General features: G+C 36.9%; 1 protein-coding gene across 1 annotated transcript in view; it reads left to right on the forward strand.

The window, feature by feature from the left end:
• The first annotated feature begins 5488 nt into the window (after positions 1–5488).
• Positions 5489–12099, forward strand: part of Vsig4 (V-set and immunoglobulin domain containing 4) — a 32157-nt gene continuing 25546 nt past the window's right edge. Inside the window, exons 1-2 of the mRNA XM_021153646.2 lie at positions 5489–5576; positions 8088–8444. Coding sequence (XP_021009305.1) covers positions 5522–5576; positions 8088–8444 — 412 coding nt within the window. The 5' untranslated portion in view covers positions 5489–5521. The remainder of the gene's footprint in view (positions 5577–8087; positions 8445–12099) is intronic.

Here is a 12099-nt window from a genome sequence, read left to right on the forward strand (position 1 = left end):
GGGAAACACCAGGGCCAAGAAGTGTGAGTGGGTGGGTGGGGGAGTGGGAGGGGCAGCGTGTGGCGGACTTTTGGGATAGCATTGGAAATGTAAATGAAATAAATACCTAATTAAAATAAATAAATAAATAATAAATAAATAAAATAAAAAAGAAGAAATGTCCAATTATGAGCTGCTAATAACCTCAATGAGAAATTTGAATATATGATCAAAGAAAAGAGAACAACATAATAAGAGACCTGAAAGGTGTGAGTAAAAGTAAGGGAAGACTATTTCCAAAGCTAAATATAGTACAGCAAAATGAAGCAACATAAAAACTGGGATAAATTTAGAATACTCATATTGGTCACATTCATAAAGGCATTAATTGTCATTTATACATCCCTTGACATTGTCAGCTCTTTTTTTTTTTTGCTTCTCCTTTTCTCCCAAACAAGAAAAACATAATAACTAGGTTTACATAACAGTTCTCAACATTTAAAATCAGCCCAGAAATGGAATTCCACTTGTAATTTCTATTCTTTAAAGCAAAGAGATAGAGTATATTCGAAAGATAATGACTGTGGAAGTAGTTAAGGGGTATATTGGAAGAATTGTTTTTCAATGAAGAGAATGATATATTGTAAAATAGAGAAGAACTACTTGTCTGCTGTGATATGGAATGTTCTATGTATTACATGAAATTTCACTCATGAAATCTTAAGAATATGGTCACCTAGACAAGATATTCACAATGACATCAGCTGACATCTCACCATGAATGACAGAAACTTCACTGAGCCCTACCCCACTTGTAATTAATAGCTGCCAAGAAGAGTGTCAGTCTTCTACACGAACAAACATCCAACAAGTTATGCAATCATAAATAACCAGCCTTAAATACATACACATATGATTCAGTAGCTTGTATTATTACATTAAATATGTAACAATAATACTTAAATACAGTATCATGAATTTGAAAGAGAGTTGGGGGATACAGTAGAACTTGGATAGTCAAGATGGTAGGGGTGAAAATGATGAAATCTGGACAGTTTTGTGTGGCATGAAAGAATATTAATTTGGAATCACATAGAACCAAGTAAGATTCCTGATTCTACTCTGTGATCTTTAGCTGACTGCAGAGCATCCATTTCTTTCTTTCCTTCTTTACTTTAATTCATTCATTCCTTTCTTCTTTCTTCATTTTTCTTCCTTTCTTTTTTCTTTCTTTCCTTCCTTCCTTTATTTATTTATTTTTCCTTTAATTTTATTTATTTTTATTTATTCACTTTATATCCCACTCATTGTCCCCTCCCAGTCACCCATTCCCCCGATTCTTTCTCCCAGACCCCTATCCCTTCCCCTCTGAGCAGGTGGAGGCCCTCCTGGGCCCTCCACCTTGGCACATCAAGTCTCTATGGAGCTAGGTGTGTCCTCTCCCACTGAGGCCAGACAAGGCAGCCCTGGTAGAAGAACCTATCCCATGTACACGCAATAGCATTTGTGATAGCCCCTGCTCCAGTTGTTCAGGACCCACATGAAGACCAAGCTGTACATCTGCTACATATGTTCTGGGGTAGGAGGCCTAGGTCTAGCCTGTGTATGTTCTTTGGTTGGTGGTTCAAACTCTGAGTCCCAAGGGTTCAGGTTAGTTGACTCTGTTGGACTTCCTGTGAAATTCCTATCCTCTTCGGGGCCCCTAATCCTTCCCTCAGCCCTTCCATAAGAGCCGTCAAGCTCCATCCACTGATTGGCTGTGGTGTCTGCATCTGTCTGATCCAATGGCTTGGTGGATGGGACAGCATTGCTAGACTCCTTCTGTAAACATAACAGAGTATCATTCGTGTCAGGGATTAGTGCTTGCCCATGGGATGGGTCTCAAGTTGGGCCAGTTATTGGTTGGCCATTCCCTCAGTCTCTGCTCCATCATTCTTTATTGACAAGTAAAAGCTGCACTTACCTGTGAATAAAAGTGCTTTAAATGCTGTTGGGAATTATAGTAATTTATAATAAGACAGTAGTAGGTTGTCTTCAAGTATCCATGACTTGACCAGCCACTGGTAGGTGTCTATGTTTGCTACAGCCTCCATGAATTCCCTTTTATTGAGCAGGCCCTATGTCGAATTAGTTGGTGGTTGTTTACCTCCATGGAGATAGCTTGCCATGTGGTCATTATTATGATACATAGTGTTTACAGTTGATTTAAAATTCAATTACTTTTCTCCTTTGAAAACATGCATAACACCTTCAAATACTATGAGAGCTAGTCCTTGGGAAGGTAGTATCTATTTTCCATTTGAATTCTAAGTCCTATATATGAGGTGTGTGTTGTCTTCAGCAATAGAGACTTGTCTTTAAATTCTAGGAGGCATACAAAAGCAACAGTGATAGTCTATAATATTTTGATAATGCCTTGAACTCTTTTAACTGATGATTTGAAGAGAGGTTTATTATCCTTGTCTCTGGAGTTTCTATTAGATAGTCAATGGCTCTTAGAGAAAGAATTAGCACCCCAAATAGTATAACTTCATTTAAATCATTTATGGGCCTGGAGAGACAGCTCAGTGGTTAAGAGTACTTGTTGCTCTTTTTTTTTTTTAATTTTTATTAGATATTTTCTTTATTTATATTTCAAATGTTATCCCCTTTCCTAATTTCCCCTCTGAAAATCCCCTATCCCCTTGCCCCTCCCTGCTCCCCAACCCACCCACTCCCATTACTGGTCCTGGCATTCCCCTATACTGGGGCCTAGAGCCTTCACAGGACCAAGGGACTCTCCTCCCATTGATGACCGACTAGGCCATCCTCTGCTACATATATAGCTAGAGCCACAAGTTCCACCATGTGTTTTCTTTGATCTTACAGAGAACCCAGGTTTGATTCCCAGTACCCACACAGTTGTTCACAACCATCTGTAACTAAAATTCTAGAGGATTCAACACCTTCATCTAATCTCTGTGGACACCAGGCACGCACATAGCACATATACATGCATACAGTATAACATTTTAAAAGAGCATAATGAAAGGCTAAGTATTAGATAATGAGGAAGAACAGAATGCAATTACTGAACATAAGTTATGACAAATCTATTTGTGTTTATAGTTCTAAGTATGTTTCTAGTTCTATGTCTGTCATGGGCATTTTGGTTTGAGTCATGAGTAAGTACATAAAAACATTCTAAAGTTAAAGTATTGAAATGGAAACTTAAGAGTTCTTTGGAAAGTCAGTTGTGTTGGATGTCTTTTGCTGAGGCAAACACATGAAGGGGTGTTTTCCTCAAGTGGACACAGGTGAAAGGCTAAGGAAGACTCATGAACGAATGGTTGGCTGAAGCAGACACAGGTGAAAGGATGTTCTGTTAAACAAGCACATGAAAGGACATGTGATGAAAGATTTTTTGCTAATGACACACATGTATTGGTCCGCCTTACATTTTGTAGTTAAGCTGCATTTGTCAGGACTCCATAGAAAGAAACGCACCAATAAATTTCTGATGGTGTACTTCAGTTTCTTGTCACTTCCATGGACTAGGGCTGATTAGCAGAGTGATGTCAGCTGAGACAGATGCATGTGCAGAGACAAGACACATACTAAGGTAAGACCCAGGGAGGACGCACCTTTATTTGCTACTTTCCTCTAGCACAGCCAAATCAAAGGTGGATAGATAGAGGGAATAGTTTCAGCTAATGTTTGCTGGTATTGGCACAGCCTTCCTTTTACATTTTTTTCTAGGTGTGGAATATGGGAGTGAAAATGGGCCACAGTGATCCCTGCTTACTAGGCTTGAAATTTTTGCATCATTTTCTCTGCTGATCATCCATAATATGTAAGTTCTTTCAACACATGCACCATTATCCCTGGAAGCACTAAAATTGAACATGAAAGGGTAAATTCTCTGGATTAAAGTAACTACATTCCTTCCTTCTCCCACTCTAATACTGTTTCCTTTCTGACCGTGCTCAAGTACTAGCCTGCTATACTGAAGAAAAAGGGCGCAACCCTTGAGATCCGGCCATATCTGAGTGTAAATTTCCCCTTTGCTCATTATTTTTTGACTGTATATAGGTGCTATGGTGAGTCTCTATATAAATTTCCTCCAACAACAAAGATTATACAAGAACTAGTGTGTATCTCAGCATATCAGTGCGAGCTGAGCAAGTGCAAGGCCCTAGTTGCAATGACCTGCACCACAAATAAAAAGATTACCAATGTCTTTCTTAAAATACAAGGCAAGCATAACAGTGAGGTACTTAGCAGGATCATTTTGGAGATATGTAGATATTGAGTATAAATATTATCTAGGTACTTCTGTTCCAATGATTTCACAAATTCTAGTCTTTTTGTTCATTTTTAGAATAGAAATGTATTTAATTCAGTCAACTCAACAAAGTATTTATTAATTATTATATTATATGTCTGGTTGCCTTTAGTGAACATGACCATATAAAAGTAATGCCTTGGTTATACCTACATTACAGAATGTACAGTGAAAAATTAAAGAGACAGTAAATGTCAGGTACAAGCACTATAGAGACAAGAGAAGAAATGTAAGAGAATAGAGATGAAACATATAAAGATACAAGAGTAAGTTCACTAATATATATTTTAGTACAGTGTCTGGATGAGTAAAAGATGAAAAATGCCAGTTGTTATTGCTGTAGCCGATATTATATAGATAATGTGGCTTGATCATTTTTAATTTACAATATACAGTTACCAAGTCTCATCATGTTCATGTTACAATTGAGAAAGCTAATATTCAGAAGGGTTTTATTTTTCTAAGGCCTAGAATTAAAACTTTCAATCTAATGAAGCATACCCTTATTAAGTCTAGCAAACTACAAATAGGGCTTATCTTTCTCTTTAAAAAAATAAAATATAGATGCCTTTACAAAGGCATCTTGAGGAATACTAATTAAAGCTAGTCATTTCTTGTCATCAGAGATGGGGCTACTGGCAAAAGTCAGTCAACAAACTTTCCTACTGTGAGATATGCGACACCCTCCAAAGCAACTATATCCCTAGTCTTAACAATTAATAAAAAATTTTCTGTGTAGAAAGTCATCCAGTGCACTAAACTCATACTATGAAGCACTCAAGTGCTTCTAGTTCACACAGTATCCGTTTGTATTGAGGAGTATGGAGCTAATGGTACAAATTATGAAAACTGCATATGCCAGAACAAATGGTTTCCTTAGACTGACCAGAAAGTAAAACATCCCTCTATGGTAAACTTTGAGCAGACTCAAAAATCTGGGATATTAAAGACCAGAGAGCACCACTGGTCCCAGAGAAAGTCAAATCCTAGTAGAGTGAGGAACAGTTTCACCCATCCTTAAATCTCTAACCTTACTCAGCATAAAAAGAAAGAACCTTGTGTGACTCTTCTGAAATACGGAAGGCGGGAGTAGTGTGTGAGGAAACTAGGATTCTGAGAAAAAATAGAAAAGTGACGCAGAAACTGGCAGCTACCAATACTTCCAGATTCTTCAGCAGCAAGAGGATGGAAGGATGAATAGAAGTAGCTTCAAATAGGATGGAGATCTCATCAGGCTTGCTGTTCCTGGGCCACCTAATAGTGCTCACCTATGGTAAGGCAGGATATTGATACTTGACTACCTCTTCTCCCTCTGGCAGAAAATGTGAGTGTTGACTTTGAGTGTTTACCAAGAAAAACTTGTTTCTCATGGGCAGTCACAGTTGCCTGAAATTCTACAGGCTTTCTGAATGTTGAGCAGAAGGGAGGAAAGTCTGGTAAAGCTTTCAGAAGCTGCCTTGAATAGAAATTGAAAGAGTTCTTCTCTTAGAAAATATCTACATGACTTTCCAATATTTCAGGGATGTCAGAGGACTCCAATGTCTTGCAAACCTTCCATATTCTCCTTTTCCCTTGAAATTTTATAATTATGACTAACTTTCCATTTCCAAGCTTTGATTCTTGCTGCAGTATATACCTCCACAATGAATAAATGTTGTTGAGTAAATAGATGTGACCTTAGTAGTAACCTATAGCCAAGGATGTTGGGATACCCCTTTAATCCTAGCTGTTGGGAGGTAGAGGCACTCTGATCTCTGTGATCTCAAGGACACTTTTGACTACATAGAAAATTCCAGGATATCTAAGGTTACATGGTAAGACTCAGTTTGTAAATAAATAGATAAAAGTAACACATACCACTAATTAGAATTGTTTCCAAGTGCTCAGCACTTGCTATTCATACACTTTTAGAACACAGATATTTACTGATATCCATGCCTCTCTAGGACTTCTCACGATCAACCCAGAACATATATTATTCCTTTTTTTTTTCAATGTCAGCACTTCAAACATCTAAAGAACGGAAAGAACTGTATCCTCTTAATTTTCTTAACTAAACTAAATATCTCTAGCTTCTTTAACTAAAGGATGTGGTATACTACTAGCTGCTGGGATAACTCACTTCCCTGTGGACATAGCAGTCCAGTTGTAGGGCCTGTTTGCAGGGATCTAATTCTAGATTCATAGTCCAGCAGAGTCTGGGATATCTCATAGTAGCATTATTTCTGTGACTCTTCTTCCACACTCACTATTCAAGGAAATGAAATGCCTTTTCAGGACACTAAGTGCAAGTAATAACTACTTAAGACTTGGTATAGGGTAAAAGGATTTTTTGCTGAATTTCTGCTTGCTTCATCTTCCTATAGGGTGTCATTGGCTCAAACATAATTTGAAGTACTCAGCAATGATGGGCTATGTTTATGCTTGTTTTTTTTTTATTTTATTGAAGTTGACCCCTCTAATGGTTAAAATATGCTGTGTATATTCCAATAGTTCCTGGTGAGGCGAAGACCATAGAAGCCACTTCAGTGTTCAGATACATTAGTATATGCTCTGGTACTTAGCAGTGTATCCTGAAAGTCAGATAACATAACCTCACTCCATGCACAAGGCATGGTAGTCTACCTGCCTAACTGAAAACATGCTAAATAAAAAAAAAAAAGATTCAGTCAGTGATACCTTGCATTTTGAAACTATATCTACCAGGAAAGACATTGCCACCCCCCCAAAAAAAAACCAGCCTCTGGACCCAGTTGAATAAAATACAAAGTCATCAAGATATGAGCTTACATATGAAAAACTCTAATACAATAGGCACCCATCTCTTTTTGCCTCTGGACTCCCTCCAACTCCTCAGCCCATCAAGAAGCAATTTTCTTTGTTTTCACCCCACAGTAACTAGCACAACCAGTGCTAGAGAGTTAGTTACTCAGGTTCTTTTCTTTTCCAGACCAAGCATGGATGAAATCTTTTCCCCCTCAGGATATCATTTTCTAATATCTTTTTGGTAAGAACTAAAGGAAATAAAAAAAAAAAAACAAAGAGAAAAGAGAAATAAGGACAGAAATTGGCTAGACTTGCTTGCAAAGTACATATTTCAAATCTAATAGCTAATGGTTTGGTTAAATAGGAATATACTCCAGAATTTTTGCTTCACCCTATGTTTCACCTTTAGAGTCTTGTATAGCTCATCTCTTTCACCCTGCCAGAAAAGAATTTGATTTTATGTCCCAATCACTGAGCCTTTCTCTTGAATGAGTCTGTTTCAAGCAGCAAACTGTACAAAATGAAGTACTTTGGTTTCCACTATTCACCATTTTCCTTCCTACACATCATTTGAAAATAGTGAAAGAAAATATTATATATATGTACATATATATACATATTCTCTAATATTTTACATATATGTATTTATATGTGTGTACATACATATACATGTAAAATATTATAGAATTCCTAAAGATTATTCTATCCTAACTCTCACATAATATTTGGAGGAAAATGGATCCTTCACGGTGGTAGTGACTTACCGAGGGTCACTTCCTGGCAAGACAGTGTCATGAAAGGAGCTTCAAAGCACTAAAGCTAATGAGTGTTGAAGTCTTTGTTGTAGGGACTGACTCACATTGATGGGAAAGTTAACAGACCAGAAGAGCACAGGGATGAAGAGAGTGTGATTGAAGGAAGGGTGTTTCCCAGAAACCTATTGACTCTGTCACTCATACCCTCACTCCAGTGAACATTTTGTCTGTGTTTGCCTTTTTGACTTTGTTCCCTGTTTTAGGCCACCCCACCCTAAAAACACCAGAGAGTGTGACAGGGACCTGGAAAGGAGATGTGAAGATTCAGTGCATCTATGACCCCCTGAGAGGCTACAGGCAAGTTTTGGTGAAATGGCTGGTAAGACACGGCTCTGACCCCGTCGCCATCTTCCTACGTGACTCCACTGGAGACCATATCCAACAGGCAAAGTACAGAGGCCGCCTGAAAGTGAGCCACAAAGTTCCAGGAGATGTGTCCCTCCAACTAAATACCCTGCAGATGGATGACAGGAACCACTATATATGTGAGGTCACCTGGCAGACTCCTGATGGAAACCAAGTAATAAGAGATAAGACCATTGAGCTCCGTGTTCGGAAATGTAAGTCACTGTGAGAGTAGAAATGCATTGGTAAGCAAAGACACAGTAGAGTAGTATAATCCTAGACACCTCTGAGAAATTGAGTGGCCTTGGTTGCTATGTACATAGGTTCTCTGTGATTCTGTTTGCTAATCACAAGCACCTCAGGGTCACCACCTCATTAGAAATTTAAAAAGTGTTTAAAAAAAAGACAATTCCACTAGGCTGTCCATTACTTTCCACCCTGTAAGAAGTATCTTTCTACTCACACAGACCCCCCCCCCCCGGTGGGAAGTGCTGATTTTCATATGACAGTGTTTTGTGATATAAATAATACCACATGATAGGCAAAGGCCTGTCTGCATTTGGAGAGCAGGTTTTCATTTATATGTATTTTTTGAGAATAAAAACTAAATTTTTTATATATTTTTTTTAATTTTAACCGGGCAATGGTGGCACATGCCTTTAATCCCCACACTTGGGAGGCAGAGGCAGGCAGATTCTGAGTTCGAGGCCAGCCTGGTCTACAAAGTGAGTTCCAAGACAGCCAGGGCTATATAGAGAAACCCTGTCTTGGAAAAAATAAATAAATAAATAAATAAATAAATAAATAAATAAATAAATAAATATAAAATAAAATTTGTAAATATAAAAAATACAATTCCATTGCCTTATAAAATGCTACTCTATCTCTCCTATATTCACCAAAGTTTTTCTGAGGGACATGCTTCCCACCAACTACATCTCCCAATTTACCACAAAACTTTGCAAACAGAAAAGAGCATTATTGTCTACATAAAGCTAAACTCTATTCATTTATACTCAACCATATAAATTTTTCTGCAGCAGCTGACCCTGCTGTCCATATCTTTCTCCTTCTTTTAACCACTTTTACTTGGTTTTCTACAGTTTATCTGCATGAATATTCCTAGATTGCTGGCTCTAATTCACTACTTTGTACATCTAGAATAGAAGACATTGTTCACTTCACCCAGCTTGAGAATTTTCATTTCTAATCTTCCAGTCTACAGGTTGTTTCTCTCTTCTCTCTTTAATTATTTTTTTTCCAATACAGTTACTTTTTAGTCAATTTCAATACCAATGAGAATTTAATGGGCTTCTGTGTGTTTTTGAGGTTGTTACCAGAAAATTATTGCCTCTAATCATATATTGAAGCATTTCCCTATGCTTGTTTCTAATAGATTGAGAGTTCCCAATCTCACATTGAAGTTCTTGATCTACTTTGGTTGATTTTTTACAGGATAATAGAGGTCAGATTTGAATATTAGTGATATCCACTTTCCCCAGCACCATTTATTGCAAAGGCTATTGTTAGTCTAGTGTGATTTTGTACATTTACAAGTAGTTACTTAGTTTCACATTTGTTAGTATATTTCCAGGACTCTGTTTTACTGACCTGTGTCTTTTTATAGCAGTATTGTGCTGGTTTTGCTTATTATATTTCTGTGAAATGTTCCAAAATCAGATATTGTAATGACTTCATCCTTCTATGTAACTGCACATCTAAATACTTTAGCCATTTCAAAATTATATTTGTCTAATTAATCTTAAGTTGTAAGTGTAAATTATTTATTTGGAATGTTATAGTCTTATGAAATACATTAGTTTAAGTATTTCCCCATCCTTCATATTGTCTTTTTACAATTTTTTTAGATTTATTTATATGTGAGTGTTTTGTATACAGGTATTCCCATGCACCATATGTATGTCTGGTACTTAAAGAGGTCTGAAGAGTGATCAAATGCTCTCTATCTGGAGTTATAGATGTTTATAAACCATTATGTGGGTGCTAACCAAACCAAGACCAGGTCCTCTACAAGAGCAGACAGTGATCTTAACTATTAAGCCATCTCTCCAACCAAACATGTTACCTTTTTATTTTCATGATAGTATCCTTTAAGGTCCCAAAGTTTCTAATTTTATTGACGCCTAACCTATTTTTATCTTAGTACTTGTATGTTGTACTATGTCCTACCAAACATTTCTTAACATGCATAGAATCTGGCAGAACTGAATAGTGAAGGCACGTGGACTTGATATTTTCTTTGTTAGTAGTTGTTTAACTAGCAATCCAAATGTTTTTTACTTGTTTAAATTATGTAATTTTAGTTCCTGGTTCATCTTTAAAAATTAAAATTTTCTGTTTTTAAGGATTTATTATTTTATACATATGAGTGTTCTATTGAAATGTATGTGTGTCTTAGTTACTTTTTTATTACTGTGATAAAGTACTTTAACAAACTTATGAAGTAAATAGTTTGAGCTTACAATTTCTTTTATTTACTAATTTCTTAATTATTTTATTTATTTACATTCCAAATGTTGCCCCCCCCGTCTCTCCTCTCAAGGTTTTTCACCCTATCCCCTTTGCCTCTGAGAGGGTGCTCCCCAACCTTAGGCCCCCCTCTTCTCTGGGCTACAGGCCATGACACCAAAGCAAAGAGTTAGAGTCCATGACACCAAAGCAAAGGCATGGCTGCAGAAACAGCTAAAACTTCACATCTTGATCTGAAAGCAGGAATCTAAAAGAAAGGACATGAGGAATGGCACAAGTCTTTTGAAACTTCAAAGCCCACCCCCAGAGACATACTTCTTGCAACAGGTCCACACATCCTAATCTTTCTCAAGTGATTATACCAACTAGTGATCAAGTTTTCAAATATATGAGCCCATAGGAGCCATTTCCATTCAAACCACCATAATATTCAGGTACCAAGTGCCTGCCTGGTACCTGTGGAGGCCAGAAGATGACATAGATTCCCTGGAATTTGATCTATATATGGCAATGTGTGCTTATGTCAGTCCTGGAAGCCAAAACCAGGTCCTCTGTAAGAGCAAAAAGAACTCTTAACTGCTGAACCAACACTCCAGGTATCACTTGCAGTTTTATTTATTCAGTTGGAAAGGATGCATTATTTCAGATAGTTTTAAAATTTGTTTTATACACAGAATATGGTCTTTTTCGAGTAATTCTCCATGTGTAGTTGATAATAGTATCTACAATTCACCACAGACAGTACCAACCCCTAGGTTGGTAGTCCTGGATCCTATAAGAAAGAAAAGTTGAGTAAGTAAGCAACATTCTTCTATGGCTTCTACTTCATTCCTCCCTCTAGGTTCTTAACATGAGTCCCTGCTGTGACTTCTCTAAATGATATATGATCTGGGGCTTGTAAGCAGAAATAAACCCTTTCTGCACCAAGTTGCTTTAAGTCATGGTGTTTTATCATAACAATATAAATCCTCACTAAGACATTTACTAAGTATTTTCATTATTTTCTCTCAGTGGGATATCAATTCCTAATTTATTGGATTTATTCCAATTTAATTTTATAATGTACAAAAGATTGTTTCTACTCAGCTCAATTTCTTATCCTTTAATTCTACCATTACTGTAAATTACATCTTAGTGTATTATAATGATATAAGTATTGATTTTGAATTATTGTTTTGTAAAGTGTGTTCCAATGTCAGGTTACAAAAGTGTGTTTAGACTCAATACTTAATTGTATAGTTATCTGTACTGGTGCCTTTTTATTTCTTCATATTAGGTTGGATATCATCCAGTGTCCCTTTATTATAGCTTAAAATGCCTTTTCACATTTTTTATGGATGCAAACTGTTAGAGAATATTCTCATGTACATTATAAAATTT

This window comes from Mus caroli, unplaced genomic scaffold (genome assembly GCF_978045245.1).
Source record: "Mus caroli unplaced genomic scaffold, Mus_caroli_1 scaffold_5, whole genome shotgun sequence".
Taxonomy (NCBI): domain Eukaryota; kingdom Metazoa; phylum Chordata; class Mammalia; order Rodentia; family Muridae; genus Mus; species Mus caroli.